The sequence below is a fragment of the Vombatus ursinus genome, unplaced genomic scaffold, assembly GCF_900497805.2.
Source record: "Vombatus ursinus unplaced genomic scaffold, bare-nosed wombat genome assembly UNPS02014818.1, whole genome shotgun sequence".
Taxonomy (NCBI): Eukaryota; Metazoa; Chordata; class Mammalia; order Diprotodontia; family Vombatidae; genus Vombatus; species Vombatus ursinus.
In genome coordinates, this window is record NW_020954596.1 from 67,182,563 (window position 1) to 67,206,592 (window position 24,030).

Genomic DNA, 24,030 nt, shown 5'->3' on the forward strand with positions numbered 1-24,030 from the left:
CCTGATTGGTTTATTCTTTCTCCTCCCTTTCCCATTTCTAGAGCCGGATTCGAAGGATGTGGAATGACACAGTTCGAAAGCAGTCCGAGTCTTCCTTTATTACCGGAGATATAAACAGTTCAGCGTCACTCAACAGAGGTAATTATAAACTATTTTTCATATTTATGACTTCTGTGATTAAGGAGTCTTAAATTCATTGCTTTATTTTCAGCTTCTGCTGGACCTCATTCCCTACGATAGGAATATTACAACAAAGTATAAAACCTGTCTGAGTGTAGCAGGGTGTTCCATTATTCATAAAGCTGGATTTTTTTTAACTTGAATTTTCAGAATATCTTTTCTGAAAGGAAGTTAGGAAATAGGGAACTTCTTTCCATATAGTCAGCTGCTACTGCCATAAACTGGTGAGCTGTCAGGCCTCATTGCAAGCAATGAAAATGGGCAATTATGTGGCTATAGAGTCTGCTAAGCATCATAGAGTTACACATTGCCCTAGGTATAAAACAATTTCATACTCTTTGAGGTAGTTAAAAAAAAATACTGCATAATCCATACATGCGACAAATGGGAAGAAAAGCATATCTAATCTTAATCTTTAGAATGCATGCATGACCAACTAACAGAGATCTATAAGAAAGGGAAAAATCTGTGTGTGCGCCTTTGATCTTGAATGCTTCTGGGTAAATTGTTCCACAAGCTCTTTTTTTTCTTTTTTCTGAATAGCTCAAATTGTCTCACTGTACTTTTAGCAAATCTCTACTTGATTTTTTTTTCTAGATTGAATTTGAGCTTAGTGAAAACATCTAGAGCATTATCATTATCTTTTGGAAAGCAGTAGTCTAGGAATCTCTGATATTCCAGATTCACTCTTCCAAGGAAAATATTTTGGCTCAGCTTTTGCAAAGACCAGCTTGCTTTTTTGTTTGTTTTGTTTTGTTTTAAATAACGTCTCCCTATTTTGCCCACAATTAGAAGTATAGCAGCCACTCATGGACCTGATCCTACCACCTATTGGTACAGATGGTTTACCTTCTCCATCTTTTCCTGCCTGGGCTAGTTCCTCCCTTCTTAAGCAGCTTGGTAGCTCTCTACTCTTTAGGGCTTACCACATTGCTGCCAGACTTACTGTGAAAACCCAATCAGCTTAAATTTCTTCAGCTCAGAAGTTCCAAGCTCAAGCAATCCACCAACCTCATCCTCATCAGCAACAGGGATTAATAGGAACATGTCACTTTTTCCAGCCAATCAAGTTCTGTAATTGGCATTGCTCATTTTTTCCTTGACTTGGACCAAACTAGGAACTGTAACTTTGTCTGAAGTCATTTTCATATCAATTTCATTTAATATGTTACTTAAAGAATTATCATATAGGTAATATTTGCTTATGAATGGCACAGTCACCATTTTGGAGGGGGCGATGTTTAAATGGATGGGAATCTATCCTTTATTTGTTATAGTTGAGGGAACCATAATTCTTTAAATTGTATGTGGTGGTTAGGATAAAAATGTTGAAAATATAAGATTTAGGTGTAAATTATTTTTTTTTTTTTGGTTCATGTAAAAAGACACTGTTAAACATATTATTCAAGAATCAGGACCATTATTTCCTGTACCAAAAGGGTAATGATCTTGTGTTTGTTTGTTTTATGAGGGACAAGGATTACTTCTTTTAAATATATAGAATCTGCTTATCTAATATATAGAAACTGCTCCAAAGCTGTCCTCATCTAATCCTGCCTTAACTCCAACTGATGAAAAACTGGCCTAAATATAAGAGAAAAGATTACTTCCTATATGGCAGAAGATGAGTTGATCATGAATATATCTGTGAGCACAAGAATTATTCCCTTTGCAAGGACAGAATTTCTCATCTATAAAATGATACAGTTGGACTAGATGATCTCTAAGGGCCCATGCAACCCTAAAATTCTATGATTTCATCATCTTTCTTTTTTTCTTAACCTAATCTCAGTCATTGGAGAATTTATAGTGTTTTCTTTTTTAAAAAGCCATTTCTTGAAGAAAACTCATTTCTTTCTTGAAAAGAAAGCACTATAAATTCTTCAATGAATGAAATTTTAAGATTTTAGGATTTTTTTTAAAACTACTATCTAAACATTCAAATATCTTTTTGTAAAAATGGAAAATAGAGCATCAAGATTTTAGGATTTTTTTTAAAACTACTATCTTTAAACATTCAAATATCTTTTTGTAAAAATGGAAAATAGAGCACAAGGACTTTATTTTTCTTATTTAATTCTTTATATATATTTAATATATAATAAATCTGTTATGATTTATTGTTTTATTTACTAATAAATTATGTCTAAACTTAGTGAAATATAGAATCACAAAATTTGACAGTTGGAAATAACTTTATTGTCCATTTAGTCCAACCCATACAAAAAAGGAATTCCCAGTATAACCTATGCAAGAAATGGTCATCCACCCTCTTCTGGGAAAGCTCCACGAAGGAAGAACCCACTATGTCTTAGAGCATCTTTGGAACATCATTAATTATTAGGAAGTTTTCCTGACTCCAAGACTAAATCTGCCTTTGTAACTGCCACCCATGATTCCTGGATCTTCCCTCTGGAGCCAGACAAAACAAATGCAATCCCTTCTCATGTCATATAATGTGTAGCAGAGTCTTCCCTAGGCTAGACAGGTCCAGTTCCTTAAATTCACCTTCGTATGACATGGACTCAAGGGCCTTTACCATGTTACTTGCCCTTCTGTGGAAACTCTACAGCTTTGTGGTTATTTGATTGTCCAATCCTATCAGATTCTACATGACCCCATGGACTCTGTTCATAAGATTTTTTTGGCGAAGATACTGGAGTGGTTTGCTGTTTCCTTCTCCACCCATTTTACAGATGAAAAGCTGAGGCAAATAAGGGTTAAGTGATTTGCCTAGGGTCACACAGCTAGTATCTGAGGTCAAATTTGAACTCAGATCTTCCTGACTCCAGGCCTGGTGCTCTATCCACTGTACCACCTACCTACCCCTACTGTAGTTTATCACTGTCCTTCTCAACCTTTGACTCCTCAAACCAAACACCATACTCCAGTTGATGTTTGACAAGTGTCAAGTACATTGAGACTATCACCTCCATTATCTTGGAAACTCTGCTGCTCTAAATATAGTTCAAGGTCACCCTAGCTTTTCTGGCTTCCACACTATATTGCTGACTCATATTTTGCTTGCAGTCCACTAAAACTCCTATATATTTTTTCAGAGCTAATATCTAACCAAGACTTTCTTATCTTGTACTTTTGAAACTGACTTTTTTTTTTACCCAAGTATAAGACTTTACATCTATTTCTCATATTTCATTTTGATAGTCAGTCCAGTGTTCTAGTCTGTCAAGATCCTTTTGGATCCAGTGAGTTAGTCCTCTCAACTACATGTCAGTCCTAGAATTGATGAGTATACCATCTCTGCCTTTATGCAAGTCACTGATGAAAACCTTGATAAACAATTCAATTCATTCCACTAGAGAATTCATTCTGATCTATTAATTTTCAGGAACCCAACTCTTATTTCACATGTCACTACTTATTATTTTTCTCCAAGTATAACTCATATACTCTCTTTTTCATTAGTTGAGTGATGATAAGTCATAATAATATTGATTTCTTGGACCAATAAAAGGCAAACTCCTGGTTTTGTAATCATTTATATTATTGTTTGTTTCCAACAACTAACAAAAATCAATGCTTATATATTTCAGTGGATTTTGATGCCATAGACAAAGATGTATTCTCTAGTGGTCTAAACTTTGTAATACATTCCTTGATCATGGATAGCAGTAAATCCAGTTCACTAGTTATCCCTGATTTTTGCCATATGACTAAGCATACCTCACTTTTTCTTCTTACTTGTCTTTGATGACATCTTTTATATTGCTCCTGAACAAAAGCTTATTGATATGTTGTAGACTACTCATGCCTACTATGTATTTCCCCAATGCCCTTTTGGAAAACAAATGAAGTTAACAAGATGCACTTATTACCCAGATTGGATTATGCAGTCAAAGGTCAGACTTTTGAGTAAACCTGCCTGTATGTATATCTGGAATGTAGCTCTACAAAAAGCATCATTCCAACATTTCATTTTACGTGTCATCTAGTCCCCAAAAACAAAAATGCATTCTTGCTATCTTCAGGATCCATTAACTATAAAATTTCCTTCTACAGATTAGTACAATAGTAAATTATTGTCCCTTTCTCTCTTCCTAAAGTTTTTCTGTTACTTCACCTCTCACAAAAAATGGCATATTCTTGGGATCAAGCATCTACTCTAGCCTTGTTTCATGTCAATCTTCAAATTATATTAGTGTTCTCAAATACTTTCCCAGAGATTATGTTATCCCTTTCAAGACATTCTTCTTAATCTGAGATTTTTAGACATATTCAAAGCTTATTATAGAACACACCTCATGTCAAAACCCAGTATCAGATATTGTGATATACTATTCTTACGTTTCAGGGACATCTACATAATTATATTCTACCAAAAGACTGAGTGCATCTTTCTCTTTCTCTGAGTATTATAATGCTTTTTTGAATTCAGGTGGCGTTTGTTTCTAAATTTAATTTATAGTATGGACAATAGTACCCAACAATAGTAACCCAAATTTTTACTTCACAAAATATTTTTCTCACACTACCCTGTGAGTTAGGTAATTCAAGTAGTATTGATTCCATTTCAAAGATGAGAAAATATTTTTTAGTAGTCATGTTTCTCATAATGGAAGCCTCATTCTGGAAGTTAATTAATTAACACAGTGTTATCCCCAAACAGCATTTAAAGTCCCTCAATCTCTTTTGGGAAGTCTATCTTCCATTAAGGCTATGCATATTCCATAACAATGGCAAATAACATAAACCTACCTACTTACCAAGCCTTACTTGATGGCAATAGTGAAGAGTGTAGTTAAAAAGTTCTCTTGGGACAGCTAAGTGGCGCAGTAGATAGAGCACTGGCCTGGAGTCAGGAGGACCTGAGTTCAAATCTGGCCTCAGACACAACACTTACTAGCTATGTGACCCTGGGCAAGTCACTTAACCCCAACTGCCTTGTCAAAAAAAAAAAAAAAGTCCTCTCTGTGGTTTACATTTGCTAAAGGAAATTTGATTTTGATGATCGATGTCATGTCAATGATCTTGACATGTATGTAATACTCCTTTTTGGAGAAGAACTTTAATGGCTGAGCTTTGTTCAACTTATTTGAAAGCTTTTTATGGAGATAGGAGGTAATCAACTAGCAATAAAAAAACATTGAGATCTTACTTTTTCTGTACCTTTCAGTTAATATTGTGCCTATAAAGACATGGTTGTGGTAAACCTTTTGCCAATGCTTAGCTATTCCTTTCTCATATTTTCATCAAAGATATATTTATATGTATAAATGTATAGATCATTCTCATCAAAATTTTATACAGATGATAAAATAAGCATATCAGTTAGTCATTAGTGATGTTCTCTTGATCAACTTCTTTGGGTAATTATGCCATCTGTGATTTTTTTCCCTTTAAAAAAAAATCTTGGGGCAGCTAAGTGGCGCAGTGGATAGAGCACCTCAGTCTGGACTCAGGCGGACCTGAGTTCAAATCTGGCCTCAGACACAAAACACTCACTAGCTGTGTGACCCTGGGCAAGTCACTTAACCCCATTGCCTAGCAAAAAAACAAAAACAAAACAAAAAACAAACAAACAAACAAAATCTTCCCCTCCCTGAGATATGTTATAAAACTGATCCCTCAATACTTTCAAAATTGTGCTACCTCGCACACCATTTTCCTCATTGTGCATTTAGTCAGGTCCACCCATTCTTCTGGCATTTTATCTTCTTATATGCCATTTCTAACTCTTTGTATGATACATCAAGAACTGTGATTTTAGGGGCTAATACAATGGATCCTCTGCCAATAATATTGAAAATAGGTTAGTAGGGGCAGCTAGGTGGCGTAGTGGATAGAGCACTGGCCCTGAAGTCAGGAGGACCTGAGTTCAAATCCAGCCTCAGACCAAACACTTGACACTTACTAGCTGTGTGACTCTGGGCAAGTCACTTAACCACAATTGCCTTAAAAAAATGGATTATTATAGAATCATTGACAAGTTTGTTCCATTTTCCATTTATTTGTTGAACTCCTAACAGTTTCATCTGTTAGTGATCTTGAGACAGTGCAGCTCATTTGAGTCCCACAATAAGACTTTGGTAGACTTTTTCTGCTTCTAGTGCTTTGGGGAGCTATTTTATGAGGCAATAATACTCACTCCATGGGCAGATAGTAGGCACAGTAGATAGAGCATTGGACCTGGAGTCAGGAAGACTCATCTTCCTGAGTTCCAGTCTGGCCTCATACAAACTCTATGACCCTGGGAAAACTCGGTTTCCCTCACTTCCTCATTGGCAGCTGGAAAAGGAAAAGGCAAATTACTCCAGTATCTTTCTCAAGAAAGCTGTAAGTGGCATCACAAATTGTCATACACAACTGAAAAATGACTGAACAAAAAATACTCAATCTTCTGCTTGATTCCTACATAGCACTTTTTGTTGTTAAAAAATGAGTTTGCATTCTAAAACAGTACTTGCTTTGGCTGCCATATCTTTGCTTGGCAAGGAGAGCAACTGCTTATTTGCTAGCTTAGTTGTTTTCTAGATTCCTTTGACACTTCCAATAAAGCTCTTGCAGGAAATTGTGGAAATCAAGGTAAATATCTTCTCCTGTTTTGTTTTTTCCATTTCCCATTTTTCTACATTGGATACTTTTTTAAATAAATTAGATTGAAGCTCTTGAAGTTTGCAATTCTTATATTTATTCTTCTGATTTGATATTAATATTGACCTTTTCTCTAGTCAGTGGTCTCATTATAATAAGCAATTGAGTTTAATAAGATTTCCCTATCAATAACCAATTGTTTCTTATCACGATTTAGTTAGTTTAATTTTCTGTGGTTTTCTTTGGTATTTGTTCATCACTTTCTGAATCTTCCACCTCTCTTCTGGAAGAAAAAAAAAACTGTGATCTATTTCTATATATGTGTGTGTCTGTGTGGGTAAAGGTGTTAACATTAACCAGTTCTGAAACTTTGACCTCTTTCATTTATCATATCTGAGTCATATTTTCAATTTTTGCTATCTTTCCCTCTGTCCCCCTTCACATTGAAGTACGCAGGTATCAAAGTATGTTGACTTGGTTCACAATTTATTGTCAAGTTCTCCATGGAATGTCTTTGCCTCCTCATACTTTATTACAAATACTTGTCCATATACTAGTTGTCTTCATGGTTTTCTTCTGATTTCATTTATAGTAAGAATATTAATGTTGATGTGATTCAGTTCTTCTAATTGTGTTTTAACTCATAGTTATTAAACAAAAGACTCATTTACAGTACCTATTTTTAATACTGATAGTCTGAAAACAATTATTCCTTGTAGTATCTTGCCTTTTTTTCTGCTACCCTACCCATCTTACTGCCAAAATCAAAGGTTGTTTCACTCAGTTAATGGCTCTTTTAAATGTGTTCTTTGTTTCATGGGTCGTCATTGCCAAAAACTGGAAAATCTCCTGATAAATTGCCAGGTTAGTTGTGGTGATTAACATCTCCATACTTAGGTTAAACCTTAGACTGCTATTCAGTCTTTTCTGTGACCACGCTCCAGGTTGGTAGATCTTTCCCAAACTTATGTCCTACTGACAGAAGCTGTGTGAACTCAGCATCAGCCTGTGCCCTGATAAGGTATGGACTAGGATTTTATTTGAATATGACCAGCATGAGGAGAGAAATAAGATACAGACTTTTCCCATAAAGAGCTTATGCTATCAACAACAAAAATTTGATTTCATTTATTTTAATTCCCAAAATTTTTTGTCTTCTACTTTCACCAATACTCCTTGTATATTCCTATATAAAGGTAATAAAAAACCTGAAGTGGTTAACTGAATGCTAAAGTGAGCTGAGTGAATATAAATCTTTATTACTTTAATCTAAGAGGATGATACCTTCTGGGCTAAAGTAGAGAAAAAGACTAATCAAATAGACTTGTCTCCTCTGAATTAAAAATTAAATGCAAAATGGATTCCTCCTTCTGTCTTTTGCTTTCTTGATCTGAAAACCCATTTGCTGTGTCAGAATTAAAGGTAATTCATTTACTCTCCCTCCTCTAGAAATTAACCTAAACACTATCTTTCCAATTCTTCCAATGTCCTTTCCTACCCTTCAGAAATCTTTGGAAACACTAGTTCAATTCAGACAGCCCTGCTAAATAGCTAGTTATGTAGCAGAGCAGTGATGTGACTCCAATCCATTTTAAGCTTGTGTCTTGTCAGAGTTGTATTGTCTTTCCCGGGCTGCTACATCACTGGGGCAAAAGAAACTTCACAATAAATCACCTGCCACCTCATTAATATTCAGGCTCCTAAACACATTTTGTTTTTATGTTTTCATAGAAAATGCAAATGAAAAAATGTCAATGGTAGCTGATGGTTATTGATGGCTTATATAAATTAATGCTTCCAGGGTGAAACACTCATTTGCTGAATTTCATTACTGTCAGCAAACATAATTTGGTGTAAAAGCATAAAATACACCATACTGCCCATAACTGTTGCCACTCTGAATGATTATAGAATTGTCATTTGTAAGTATTAACCATATCTTAATAAATGTGTATGTTTGTGATATATGCAAAGAAAAACAGTAAATGATGCACATGTGTGCTTGTGCACATGTAGCAAATCAAATAGCCTATAAAAATGCTATTCAGTGTCAACAACTAGCAGTAGGACCACATTAACTCAAGTATGTTAAGCATTCTATGATGCATACAAAAATTGGTTTCCCTTTATTATTGCTGTTAGGTTTTATATCAAGCATTTATCACCACTTCCTTTTCCTGATGTATAAATGTGGTAACAATTTCCAATCTTTGAATAATGCATTCAAAATATTAAAATGTTGTCCCTATGCATTATTATTCCATATTTCGCAATAATGAACCAAGAAAATTATGTGCTGGTTCAAATGGTGAGACTGAATAAGGAAACTGAAACAAAGACTATTAAGTCTCTATTCTAAACAAATCAAACTAAGTAATTTTCAGAAAGGGTTCTCTATTCAGATTGGAGAGAGGAGGGGGAGAGGGAGAGACAGACAAGCAGATGAGAAGAAAGGAAGGAAGGGAGGAAGGAAAGATCTTTAGCTATGATTTTCAGTCTGTAAGAATCAGTAGGCTCTGTTCTTTATAGTCCAATGGATACTGGAAATAGAGGAGCTTTTTTTTTTTTAATATGCTGTTAACATGTCTTTGATTCTTTTTAAAGATCGCTTTAAATTCCACCTCTTGCAAACTCTCTTTCTAAAGCTTTCAGCTTTCTAAACCTTTGCCTCATTTTTTCCCCTTAAATTTTCTGTTCCCCCATAAAAAGAGTTCTTTTTTAACTGATTTATTAGATTGTACCACTGACAGGAGACATCCTATCTTCATATTGTAAATTAAATTGTGGTATAGAGAAATAATAAATTATATATCAAAATGTTTCCAAGCATTTTTATCTGGCTTTTAAGTTAATGCTATTGCATAAAGGACATGAGTCAATTTTTAAAATAAGCATATTTTCTTCTGATTAAATATTAGATCTCAGTCTGTCCTTTAGACGTGTATTGTTCTATAACATATGAAAATGTACATACACATATACATACTATATATATGTATATGTATGTATATATATACATATATATATATATACACTCACATATACATATGTGTGTGTGTTGCTATGACCCTAAGTTCACATATTCTCTAAATCCATATGTAGCAACTGGTGACCCCATCTCCCATGGGCCCCCAAAAAGCTGCCTCAGGTTTCTTTGTGGATAAAATCCATAGCTCACCAGCCCCTATCTTCTGTATCTATTTTTACTAGGCAGCCAGATGCATGTATTTCAAAGTAAAGGCATTTAATGAAATGGCATCATGCTAAATACAATAAAAGGATATTCTTCCCAGGAATCTTAAACTCATGCTCTCACAAGTATGCATAACCATAATCGTAATAATAGTTACACATAGGGATCAAGAATCAGTCACACACATTTGGGGAACATGTCCAGGGCACACATATGGAAAGCCAACTCATTCCTCCCAACACTGCATTGCTGCTGATGTCTTCTCGTAATGTTTGTTAAATCATTGCCCTTTCCACTTCACCAAGCAGCCTTAATTTGGCCTTTCCCTTGTATATCTACAAAGGAAAACCAATTAGTAACAATTGTCTGTAGAAATATATTGAATGATACCAGTATTTGGCACTGAGGGTAAAAAAGATTTTTTTCAAATGATCTAATCCCTGCCTTCAGAGAACTTACAAGCAAGTAGGGCACAAGCAAGAGTACGTTGAATCCATTCCTTACTAGAGCCAATTGCTAAATTTTTCATTGTCAACATTTATATCTCAGAAATTGGCAAAAGCTGCACATCAGGGATTTCTTGTTTTGTGCATTGTCTACAGGATGGGGGGGGTGGGACCTGAGGCCTCGAGGCCACATGTGGCCTTCTAGGTCTTTGGGTGTGGCTTTTTGACTAAGTCCAGGTTTTATAGAATAAGAATAAATCCTTTTATTGGAGTTTGGATTCAGCCAAAGGGCCGCACTTAAGGACCTAGAGGACCACATGTGGCCTTAAGGCCGCAGATTCCCCACCCCTGGCTCTAGACTTAAGAAAGTGATAAGAGAAAATGTTAATATGCATATTAAACTTTAAAGTGTGTGTATATTTTTCCTCCTTCTAGAGGAAGTTGTTAAACATTTACCTGCACACTCCAACATACATAATTAAGAAGGAAAGAAATAAGATTTTGAAAAATGATTATTAGAAAAGGTCAAACCAAAAAAGGGAAGAAATTGAGGCAAGTATGATTATTTATAGGGGCAGCTAGGTGGCAAAGTGGACAGAGCTCCGGCCCTGGGGTCAGGAGGACCTGAGTTCAAATGCGACCTCAGACACTTGACACCTAATAGCTGTGTGAACCTGGGCAAGTCACTTAAACCTGACTGCCTTACCAAAAAAAAAAAAATATATATATATATATATTATTTATAGCTGGTAAGGAGATCAAAGGAAAATTCTTGAAGAAGGGTGGGGTAATAACACATAACACTATAATGACTAGATCATTTGGTCATGGACCTAAGCCAATCTTCAAAACTTCTCATTCAAAACAAACAAGCAAAAATTCCTATTCCTTGAAGCTGTGGAATCAAAAGTGTATGGTTTGTTTAGTAATATCTGGTAACATCTGAAGTTTGGTAAACTGAGTTAGAAGACCTTTGTACTGAATTCTCAGTGATAACGGTCATTTATTCATTCAACTGTGTTCAAGGCACTGTGCTAAAAAAAAAAAAACAGTGATAGAGACTCTGCTCTCAATAAACTTCCAGACATTAGAAAAAGAAAAGAAATATTGTAAAAGGGAGTATGAATTATATGCAAAAAGACTCTCAGAAAATATGATATTAAAAAAAATTTACAAGAGACATCACTTTCACTTTTACTTTTCAAGAAGAGCTTTATTGAGTCTTGAGTTGGTCCTTATGGGTATAGGAGCAGAGTAGGACTGCAACAGAGTTAGGAGAATGATAGTTCTTTCTGGACAAATGTGAGTAGAATGAACATTCATGAAGAGAAAAAAAGACAGGGTAAGAATGGGGTAATTATCTCATTTGACTAGAATAAACAAGAGGCAAAACAGAATAATATTTCTTGATTCTTAAAAAGTAATTCAGAACCATATTGTGGAGTACTTTGAATACCAGGATTTGGGATTTATACTTTAATTGGTAGTCACTTTCAAGCCATTGAAGAATTTTAACTAGAGGAGTGAGCTGTGGAAGATTCTTTGTGTTGTGGTGTGAAGGAGTGATTCAAGGATGTTATAAGACTAGTTAGGAAAGTATTGCAGTAGTCTAGATGAGACAAGAAAAGGATTTGACCAAATGTGATTTATGTAGGTTCAAAGGAATGGGTGCAAAATATATTGTGGAGGTAGAAATAAAATTTTCCAACTGATTTGATGTGTCAGATGAGGAAGAGAGAAGAGTCTAGAAGAGCCTCTGAGCTTCCTAGTTTTAGGTACCTTCAATAGAAGTAAGAATGTAGGGTTATGGAGACTATTTTGTTGGGAAAAATGATGACCACCACATCAGTTTAAATAGGAATTTTCCCCACTATTACAATTACATTAAGATATACATCTGAAACACAAAATATTTAACCTGTGGCTATATAACCATTTATCCTAAAGCATGGAGACGGCTGAAGTTGCTTTACCTTTGAAACATAATTTCTCTTTAGGAGAGGTGTAAAAGGTAATGGACAATCAGAGAAAATATTTAGTCTGCCATCTTGTTGGTCAGGTGACCCAGAACTCCCAGATTGAATCTGAAGATACAGTCTGACATGTGCCAAGACAAAGCAGGGGAGAATAAACGAAGAACAGGAAGAGACAGACCCACTAGAATGGATGGGATAATAGTTGGGATAAATTTTCATCTAACAATAAGACAATTTAAAGAATGAACCAGGACACGCAAGGTCAAAGGGAATGATTGCTCTAATTTTGCTTATTTAAATCCCAACATGGAGTTTTCTTTGTATCTTGGCCTGATCCATTTGTATATCTAGGCAGGCTCAACTTACATATGTATAATACATATATATGTACATATATATACACATACACACTTATATGTATATTCTATTGTCAGTGTTATGTCTATTACTGATTAAACTAAAACTTATGATTAATCTAAAATCAAAATAAATCTTTTTCAGACATAAAAGTTTGAATCAGGCTATCAGAATTGTATGATGTTCACAAATCTTTCAGTGAAGAAACTAAAAAGTTCTTCTGGCACATTCCTTCTGTAATGAGGAAAATGTTCTTTTTAAAAATAACAATTAGAGGTTCAACTTTTTGGGCCAATTGCTTTAAACAGCAACAATTAAAATATTGACTTGTGAACATCGAAGATATATGACTCAGAAATTATCCCCAATAATTCTAACAGATGATCCTCAGGAAAAATGGTCTTGTCCTTTAAATGTCTGGTTTCTCAAAGGAACTGTGGCTTCCTAATATTTAGTTTCATGCTAGGAATTGAGTTTCTTTCTACTCCATTCTAGTAGAAACTACTCTCCAAAGTCACCAATTTAATTCAACCCAACAAAGCATATTAAATACCTACTAGATGTTAGAGAATTGAAGCAAAAAATAAAAAGTCCCTGCCCTCAAGAATCTTATAGGGGCCGGGGTGGGGGGAGGGTAAGGGTATAAATCATATACACAGATAAGAGGAAACATTCTAGAATGCTAGATTTGGAGTTAGGAAGATTTAGGTTCAAATTTGACCTCCAAGGTCAAAGTACTTCTTTAAGCCTCAGTTTCTTCATTTGCAAAATGGACATAACACCTGGAGAACTTACTTGACAGGATATAGAAAGACTAAAGTGAGATAATATATATAAAACACTTGTAAAACTTAAAGTGCTATCACATGAATATTTTAAGTACCATATTATAAGTCAGCTAATATTGTAAATTAAGATAAAGTAATTTCTGGAAGGAGAGAAAAGTAACTGAGGAGACGTGCAAAGGCATCACCATGGAAGTGGTATCTAAGCTGAGCCTTGAAGCGTACTCCTAATTATTTAATCCATTGTTCTTGTTTTTCCCTCATTCTCCTTGACCTCTCTGCAGAATTCAATACAATGTTAACTTCTCCATCTTTTGTGATACTCTAATCCAGTAGTTCATAACTTGGGCTCTGCGAATTTTTTAAAAATATTTTAATAACAATATTTCAATATAACTGGTTTTCTTTATAGTTCTATGTATTTTATTTTATGCATTTTAAAATATTATTGAGAAGAATTCCAAGAGCTTCATCAGACTGCCAAAGGGGTCTATAACACAACAAAGTTTAAGAACCTTTGATAACCAAATATTATACTACCCCAATTTTTGTTCTATCTCTCTGGTTAGGTTTTTTTAGTTTTTGTTTAGTTTTGTTTTGTTTTTGTTTGTTTTGCGAGGCACTGGCCGGATTTGAACTCAGGTCCTCCTAAGTGTGTTTTGAAAGTAGGAAGGCAAATAATTCAAGTAATGTAGCAGTACCCACCTGCAGGGTCAGTTCTCGCATGGTGAACCTACCTCCCTCTTCTGTCTTGCATTTCCTCCCACTGCCTGGCACTTTACATATTTACCGAAATCCAGTGTATTTTCCAACCAGTAATTTCTAGTAAAGCTTCCAGGCTTGACTTCTATAAAGTTGTTTGTTTTTGTTTTGTTTTGCTTTACCCACATAATTTGTCCTTACTTCTTTCTCTTTTCCAGTGATAGATTTCTCGTTCCTTTATTCTAGTCTTTTTTTTTTCCTTAATTATATCTTTCCCTGGAACCTACATGGAGACTAACTCTACTTTAGATGCTACAACATTCAACTGCTCCTATGCTGAGTAAGCACTTTTGTAGATCTCTTTACAATTACACTTCAGTGATTTCTCTTTGCTTCTTTCCTCCTGTAGTCTCAGCCATTCTCTTTATGTTCTTTTTCAATTTAGCTCAAGCAAGTACTTATGACATGTATGGGATTGTGTGTCAGACACTGCGAATATAAGAATAAGAATGGCAAAGTCCCTGTCCTCAAGGAGTCGACATTTCACTGAGGAAACACAGTGTATACACAGATAAGCAAACACTACATAGAAGAGAGAAAGAGAATGCCAACAACTAGAAAAAATCTGGGAAGCTTTTGAGTTAGAAGCTGGAATTGAGCCTTGAAGGAAGCTAGGGATCCTAAGAAGCAGAGGTGCAGAAAGGGGATAAAAGGCTGCCTATCCACGAGGATTTCAGCTTCCTGAAAGCAAGAACTGGGACCTCTTTCATTGTTGTAGTTCCCAAACCTAGCTTAGTCATGAGGTTGTTACAGTGGGCTTTCGTATCCATAGCAATAGTTGTTCTTGATGCTAAGATCATGGTTTTCATCCTAGGGAGTCATGCATGGGGAAGGCAGACAACCAGACCAGGATGGATAAGAGTGGAGTCCTACAGAGAAACTCTTGCTCTGAGTCCTTGGGAGAGAACCTGTCTCTGGCCAGGCAGAAAACTAATATGTATTAATAGAGCATTGGACTTGGAGTCGGGAAAATCTGAGTTCCAGTCCTGCCTCAGACTCTCACTAAATATGTGACCCAGGACAAGTCATTTAACCTCTCTCAGCCCTAGTTTCCTCATCTATAAAATGGGGCTAATAACAGCACAAACTTCACAGGGTTGTTAGGAGGATTAAATACGATATAATATGTAAAGAACTTTGAGACCCTTAAAAGCACTATTTAAATGTTATTGCTGTTATCATTTCCATCATTGTTAATGAAACCTGAACTCAGAAATATCAGGAGCTGGTAGTAAGAGTTCTGAACTTGCTAAGATACCAGGAATCAGGAACCCAGAGATCACATGGATCCCAACAGAGCTAGAAAAGAATGTGTAGTATAAAAGTTGGGAGCCCGAGATTGGGAGCAAAAGATCTAGGTGCTAGGCCTAGCACTAATTCTCTGGATCTTAATTTCTTCATCTTAAGAAGAAAAAAAAATTAAAAGCATTTAACTAGATGAGGGATCAGCACTCTTTTAAGGGAGAAAAACTATTTTTGATAATTTTCATTGCCTATAATTTTTTAAATGTTAAAATTATTGAATATTTAAGTATCCTTTCTTTCTTTTTTTTAAAATGTGCCCAAGGTCACAGTCAACTGATGTCAGGGGCTGGAGTTACATTCAGTTCTTCCTGACTGTACTGCCTGGTGAAGAATTCATTCAACTGACTCCAGCTTCATGTACTTATTTGTACATGTTCATTGTTTTAAGTTTAAAAGAAAACTCATATAATAATAATTTACTCAGCACAATAAAAAGACCAAATACTAATTTCTTTTTAGAAGACCATTGTTATGATGCACATATGTAGTACAGGAAACAGAGTAAGGGTCCTAATGGGACCTTCTCTTATGAGTACTAATTGTTCCCAGGCAGAGAGAACCTGATCCTAATGAAGGGACCAGAAACAACACAAGTTTGAGGATAAGAAGTGGGAAGGATCATGATTTTAACAATAACTACAAATGGGGGTGCATGGGAGAGTGGAGAGTGTTGCTATGTGAAGCTAAGGACTAGATAGGTAGAAGTGGTTTGTGTAGGGCACTCCCATGGGTGATATATACTGGAAGCAGGGGCAGGGGGAGAGAGGGATGTATAAGAATTCTAGGCCAGTCCCTTACTCTCTTGCAGTACTTAATGACTTTTGCCAACTAATGTGAAGAATAAACACAAGAAGTAAAGCCTCATTTATTTTCATTAAAAGAGCTGTAAATATGAATGGCTCACCTTTCCCCTTCTCCCTTGCAGACTTTTAGACTAGATGATCTGAAGATCTTTTCCAAGTTTAAAAACCTTTAAATTACTGTAATTCTCCCTTATAGTTTACTCAAGGACACAAAACTGTCTTATTTGTTTTCCCTGTAAGTTTATACACTAGTTAGTAATTGAAAATCACTGTCATTGTTGGACTAAAAATATATTTTTAAAAGGCATAGAACCAACAAAGCAAACAGACATTTTTACTTATAAATAATTACAACTTTTGTTAAAGAATATAAAAGGAAACTCTATTAGAAGAGAAACAATAGAAAAAATACTTAAAAGAAGTATTGTATAAATAGAGGAGGAGAAGTCATGGGGAAAGAAACATTTGCTCAAAATTATTTGACTAGCAGGCCATGAATGCCATCTTCCTACAATATCAAGCATGCTGAAATTTGAAATATGTAGGCATTTAATTGTCCAATGGTATTTGTATGGTTTTCTTAATTTTTATATTTCCCCTTCTAGATTATAAATCCTTGTGCTGAATCTTATTGTGTTATTTAATTTTTGGCTCTTTCTCACCCTTGACATAGCACAGTAATAGTAGGGACTAATAAATGAATAGAAGGAATGAGTAGCTGATTTCTTTAATGGTTTGGTTAAGCCACTGATGCTTTGAAGAGGAATGGATTTTCCCCACCACATATGAAAAAGCAAATGAAAATATTTCTTTTATGATGTCCGCTGAGTGGATCAGGGAGGTGGTCCGAATTACTTTAAAGGCTTTTAGTGTAACTTTGTTAGCCTGCTGTCAGAAAGAAGAATTTGTTCAAATTGTGTTTTCAGATGATACAGTTTCAATTGACATGCAAATCTCATCTTATCTTTGCTTTCTTTTATAGTTTTTTTTAATATGACTCTTCTCCTTAGATATCTAAGTCTCAATTAAATTTATCATACTGCATTGTCAATGAATGAAGTCTTCATTGAGGGATTACCTATGTGTAAAAAAAAAAACTATTACAACTCCATTGAAGGAAAAATATCATTTTTGTTGCAAGAACTTTGGAAAAATGTAGCCAGATAGACATAGATACACACACACACACACACACACACACACATATATATATATATATATATATATATGCATGTGCATATGTGTATATAGGTATATGTATGTATGTACACATAAATATATACACATATATTCACACACACATATATATATACATATATATATATTCCATTCAGTATTCATTCATTCAGAACCTATCTATGGCAAAACCTTTAAGTGTGATTATAGTTTAAAAATGCAAGAAAAAGAAAAATGACTTTGTAAGGTTCTACATGAATTCTTTTTTTTTTTTTTAAGGCAATTGGGGTTAAGTGACTTGCCCAGGGTCACACAGCTAGTAAGTGTCAAGTGTTTGGTCTGAGGCTGGATTTGAACTCAGGTCCTCCTGACTTCAGGGATGATGTTCTATCCACTGCGCCACCTAGCTGCCCCTCTACATGAATTCTTTACAGCTAAAATATGATCTTGAGAATTTGATCTTCTTAGGTTATGTCAAAAAAAATTTTTCCCCTACCTGCCAACTCCTCTACTTGAACCTATAATCTGAAAAATCAAGCTATGTTTATCTCTTTTTTTTTCCCCTCCAGAAATAAAAATCCTGCTGTGGAATGTAGCTGACAGTTTTGTTGAGAATGCATGTATTTAGAACAGAAACCTAATTGCTCTTCCGTTAGCTTTATTGCAGGGCCAACACTTGTTTCTGTCAGCAAAGTAGGCAGGTATGAGGAGAGTACACATAGGGAGCAGTTCAGTTGAGGAAAGGAAAGTATTTTTATAGAGCCAATGTTCAGACCACAGTTTGAGCTTATTACTTCTGCTAATTATGAGCTAAGAGGGTTTTTTTTCTTTCTCTTTACTATTATTATTATTAGTTAGTATTCAGGTATGATTTTGTATTTCCTAAGTGCTGTTTATTTACTTATTCATGTATTTACGTCAATCATCTCTCCAAATCCTAATAAAAATGCTTAGTTAGCCAAGCCTTATTATTCTAGTGAGAAGTAAATAAAGAAAACCCTTCCAAGTTTGTCCCAGTAACAATTTTGACTCTTTACCAGATTATACCTAATATTTAGCACTCCCAGTAATGGAAGAAAACATTTTCCTTTTTTCACTTTGATAATGACAAAAATTTCCTATCATTTTAGCCTTTTTTAAGCAGCCATTTAACAAATGGTGATGAGGGTCAATATATTTGGGCATGTTCTTAATGTGTTTGATGTGGAAAGCACACAAGATGGAGTTTTCAAACATGCTAACCATATTGATTTGAGACAGTTGACACTCTGGAAGCACTGATACGTTCTGAGGGCCTCTGTAATTTCACAGTCACTAGAAGGGAAAGTTTGTAAATCAGACATTCAGTTGAAGGAAAAGGAAGAGACAGACTGGATGGCATCCTGGCAGATAGGATCAGAACGCAAAGTGACCACAGTATATTGGAGAAACAATCAAAAGCCAACTAAATTAGGTTCTGGGAGGAGAAGTAAAGTACAAGATACCTGGGGACAAAAAACAAGTTTACAAATAAGAGGTGGGAAAAGAGGTTATATTTCAGTTATTTAAAAACAATCTAGGGGTCAGTTGAAAGCAAGCAAAGTCCACCCAATGACACAAAGCAAAATAAAACAATCTCAGAAGTAGAATGCATCAATGAGAACATAGAAACCATTCAATAAAGTTTCCCTGAATGGACAGCCTTTGTCTAGGGTAATAAATGTATAGTCAGTGATGTATGTTAATTGCCCTTTTCAACATTCATTGAAGCCCTCAGAATCCACCAGTGACTAAAAGAAGTAGATTCAGCTAAAGATGCCCTGTCTGAATAGCAGTAGGGAGTCAATTAAGACTAATTTCCACTCTCTGCCCTTACTCTCAAGTCCCATCCCTACTATCATTGCAAACTATTAGAATTTACTCACAATTTTAGAAATCAAACACTTATTTTCTCCCACTAAATTCTGCATGTCTTGTTGTGTTTCCTGCTGCTCAAATCCTAGCTTGAACCATAATCTCCAGAACCAAAGCTGATTGCTGTGGCAACAATGACTTCTCTTTTAAACTGGCATTAAAATTAAAGATGGGAAACAGGAAATAATAGTAACACAATTCTTAAGTTGAGATCTTGTTTCCAGAAAATGTTCTTAATGCTAAAACATAAGGGGAGGGATGAATGGTACTTGGCTGGGGAATGGTTCTCGACAACATTTTTTAGTGACCTCTTTCAGTTTCTCATAGAGTTTCTTATATAAACAAATAGATTTTTGATTGACCACTTCAACATAAGGGAGGCAGCTTGGTGTAGGGTGAAAAAAAAAAAGAGGTCTGATATTGGAATCAGAGGTCATGGGTTCAAAATCAGACTTTGCTACTCTGTGACTTTTAGGAAGTATTTTCCCTTCTGTGGGCCTCAGGATCCTCAAGTGTAATTTGATTTCCAAGGCTTCTTCAAGATTTAAATCTGTGATCCTTAACAGCAGCAAATGACCGGCATCTGATTCTGTGATTCCCTGAGATTTGATAGGACTCTGAACAAATTACTACAAAAGATATATTTCTGCAACAGAATATTTTTTGTTCAAGCCTCATTGCCATCTGAAAGCATCCCTATATATTGCAGTGCTTTGGAATCATTGTTACTGGTTATTCTAAACTTAACTGCTCAGTAGCGGGCCCTGAGGACAGAGAAATTCATATTTGGCACTCATTCTCCCTAGGCCAGTGGTGTGGCTTAGAAAATGTTATAAAATATTTGTTTTTAAAGGAGAAAATAAAAGAGAATGTGGGAGTTGAAGAGGAGTAGTAGGCATATGTAAAAAGAATTCACTATATTAACATATTTTAGCAGCGTCATCAGAATTGCACTCATGGATTTCATCTTTCCTTTTTTGTGATTAAATTTTTTTTTTCTTACATCCTAGACCTTTAATAAATTGAGTGATAAACACAGGAGCCGAAATATTGAGTCATCTGCTTCTTGGTTATGCTTGATTCTTCCCAGCTCAGTGTTCATGCTACAGTTCGTTACAGGAGACAAAATTGTTTCCTTATTCTAAACCATAGATCATCTTCTTTTACATCAGTACAGAAAAAAATATAAGGCAAGGGAATATTTTCTCTTTCAAGCCTTACATATATATATGTGTGTGTGTGTATATATATATATATGTATATATATCTCAAGGAGAATAGTGGCATGCAATGTGAATAAGCCCTATTGCTATTTTCCAAATAGTCCAGTTGATATCATGTGTAGCAATATCATGTTTCTTTAAAGAAGAAAGAAGCCAGTGGAGACAAGTAAGTACTAAGATGTAAAATCCAGCTTTCAAAACCACATAAGAGGCTCAGATTGTCATCATATGAACAAAATTTTATAGTGTTCTGATGACATTTTGGAGTAGATACAATTGATTTTGTTTGTTTTGTTTTCTGAACTCATTATTAGTTGTTTACACCGATTTAATTTTCTAATCAAATATTTATAGGTACATTATAATTGTTTTTGTGAGGGGATACACTATCATGGCAGTTGAAACCAAAGGCTTGGACAGTGAAGAAGCAGCATTTCCAGTTCCATCAGTCAGTATATCATTGAGTATCTACTCGTCTATAAAGCTTAAACCAGGGGTAGCCCATTAATTATACAATTTTAAGTTTTGATGAGATAATCTATTCTTTAAATGAAAGACTCTGTAGTATATAATGCATTCATTTAAAGTCTGCTAGCTTTTTAGCAGAAAATATTGACATTCCATTGGAACATGGGAAAATAACATCATTTTTGTGACCCATGGGTGACAGATTTAGTTATATATCTTTTACAGAGGTGGAAGGGCATAGGGCATAGAGTTGACCTTGCAGCCCTAGATTTAAGTCCTACCTACAATGTATTGTCTTTGTAACCCTGGGCAAGTCACTCACCTCAAGATCAGAGATGTTAAACACATAGCCAATACTCCTGAGTGCCAAGCCTCAACCAGATTAAAATGTATTTGAGAAATATTTTTTAAAAAATAAATAAAAGTACAACAAAACACAGATAACATTACATTTACAAACTAAGTCAACATGCAGCCCATAGGGATCTTTATGTACAGATTAGTGGCCCCACTTTCTATTTCAGTTTGATACCACTGCTCTAGACAACTCTAAAGCTTTATAAATTGCAGAGAAAATGCCAAGCTACATTGGTAGAGTTCCCCATATCAATGAAACAACAGGTCTACTATCTATCCCTATCTCCTTTGTACAATTGAAACAATGCAATGTGTAACATTGCTTTCAAAACACATACACATACTTTATGAATCCACCAAATTACATTTTAAGTAGTCCAGGGTTATTTACTTTATTCTCTCACTATACGTGTTCTTTCCAAAAAAAAAAAATTGGCAGTAATTTTAGTCATGCAGAACTCTCCTCTGGAAAAGTAGATTTATAGTCATTTGCTTCTCCCTTTTCCTGCTTTATGCCAGGGATAAAAATTTGCCAACATATCTTTTTTATCTAATGTGGATCATAGTTTCTCTAAGATGTAATTCTGGTAGCATTTCTTTGGCTTCATGTAGTATTCTTATTACCATCTTTTCCTTACTTTCATTCCTACTTATTATTTAAAATAAATATATACTTCTATTCACAAATTAACTCCACGTCACTATCGGAATAGTTTTAACAAATGTTTTTTCCTTTGAGCTTTCTCTCTCCTGTGAATTAACTTTGTGAAATAGGAAATGTTGCAACCTGATCTGGCAATGTTCGAAACCAAGGTGTATCTGTTCATAAGAGGATCTAAGACTAGATTTTTACTTCTTGACTATACTGACATGCTATCAAAATAACCAGATGGAAAAGGAAAATATCAATCAAATCTGTTGTTTGGTATTATGAAGCAGAAACAGAATAAAAACAAATATGCCAGAAAAAACCCTAGTCTTTGGTCAGAAATCAGCCTTTCTTTAAAAATAACAGCAACGATAACAACAAACAAAAAAGCAAAGTAATTTTAGTCAAACTAGATTGCTTAAGTAATCTAGCCTTTGAGAAATAACTAATGCTATGGGTCATTGGGAAGATGCTACTACCAACTTCAGAAACCATGGCATTGGGCTCAAATGGGGTGCCAGTAAAGATGACAAACAAAAAAAAATACAATAGTGACACTTTTTAAAAATTCTCTTAAATGATTTTGATTTGACTAATTTTTTTTAATTGATAGGCAGCATGGTACAATGGAAAAGCATTCTCTTTGTTTATTCTGTACATATTTATTTTTTGAATTTGCCTCCCCCAATAGAATGGAAACTCACTGAGAGTAGGAATTATTTCATTCTTTCTATTTGTACCCCTAGCACCTAGTACAAGGTTATGGATATAACAGAAACTTACTGAATCCTTATTGATTGATGGATTGATTGATTTGGACTTAGAGGACTTGGATTCATATTCTGTCTTTGCTATTTACCACTTACGTAACCTTGGGCAAGTAAACTAAGCTCTCTGGGACCCATTTTCCTCAACTTTAAAATGATGGGGTTCACCTTGGTATCCTTTGAGTTCCGTTCTCTCCATTTGTGATACTTTGAGCAATAGTTAGATAAATTGTTTATGTAAAAAAAATCAGTTAATTTTCTAATTGAGTACTGATTTTTCTTTATTTTTAGATTTGTGATTTTGAAATAAATTTACTGAAAAAAGGGGATCCTTATATAGTGCTTAATAAATATGGGTATATTGCTAGAAACCATAATTTATGAAACTAGTGTGCCTGTTAGAGAGTTTTTGTGTATGGAGCATCATTATGAGGCTAACCAACTTTGAAGATATTTCTTTTCATGAAACTTAAAATTAAAACTGTTCAGATCTCTTCTCTCAATAACAACTGCTCACCAAATATGAGCCTCTTCATAAATGTATAATAAACAAAGTTTTGTTTTCTGCTGTTGTTCACTTTCACTGGGGAAAAAAAAAACAAAAAACAAACAAAAAACTCTCTTCCACAATGGAGTAATGTACTGTTTTATGTTAGTCTCTTTCTTTCTGAATATTTTTTTCTTTGTTTTGGCTGTTGGATTTTGTTTCATTTACTCTTAACAAGCATGGGAGCATAACCTTGCTTATACCTTGAGAAAGCAAGTACCATCAATGTGGCTTTATTGGCATTTTGAACCATTTTTGTTCTTTCACACTTGGAAAGTCTGTGCTTTGTTGAAAATGTCTGTGCTCTAGTGCCATGTATTTTTGAGTCTAAAAAGCTGGCTGCCTGTAATCAAGACTATTTCAACTGTTGTCATTCTGAATGTTTTTCTTTCTTTCTTTTTTTTAATCATATTTGCCTGATTGACCTTTTTTTTTCCCTGTCTTTCTATTGGGCTGCTCCAGGAGCCATGGCTAATCATCTTATAACCAATGCTCTGCTTCGTCCTCATGGCACTAACAATCCCTATAATACATTGCTTGGGGAACCGGCCGTCTGTAACAACCCTTCTGTGAGCATGTACAACACACAAG

General features: G+C 34.9%; 1 protein-coding gene across 4 annotated transcripts in view; it reads left to right on the forward strand.

Moving 5' to 3' along the window:
* ADGRL3 (adhesion G protein-coupled receptor L3) overlaps window positions 1–24,030 on the forward strand; it is a 601,096-nt gene that overhangs the window by 566,439 nt on the left and 10,627 nt on the right. For all 4 annotated transcript variants that reach the window (XM_027836482.1, XM_027836484.1, XM_027836486.1 and 1 more), the window contains one exon: window positions 42–138. In XM_027836482.1, the coding sequence (XP_027692283.1) occupies window positions 42–138 (97 nt within the window). The remainder of the gene's footprint in view (window positions 1–41; window positions 139–24,030) is intronic.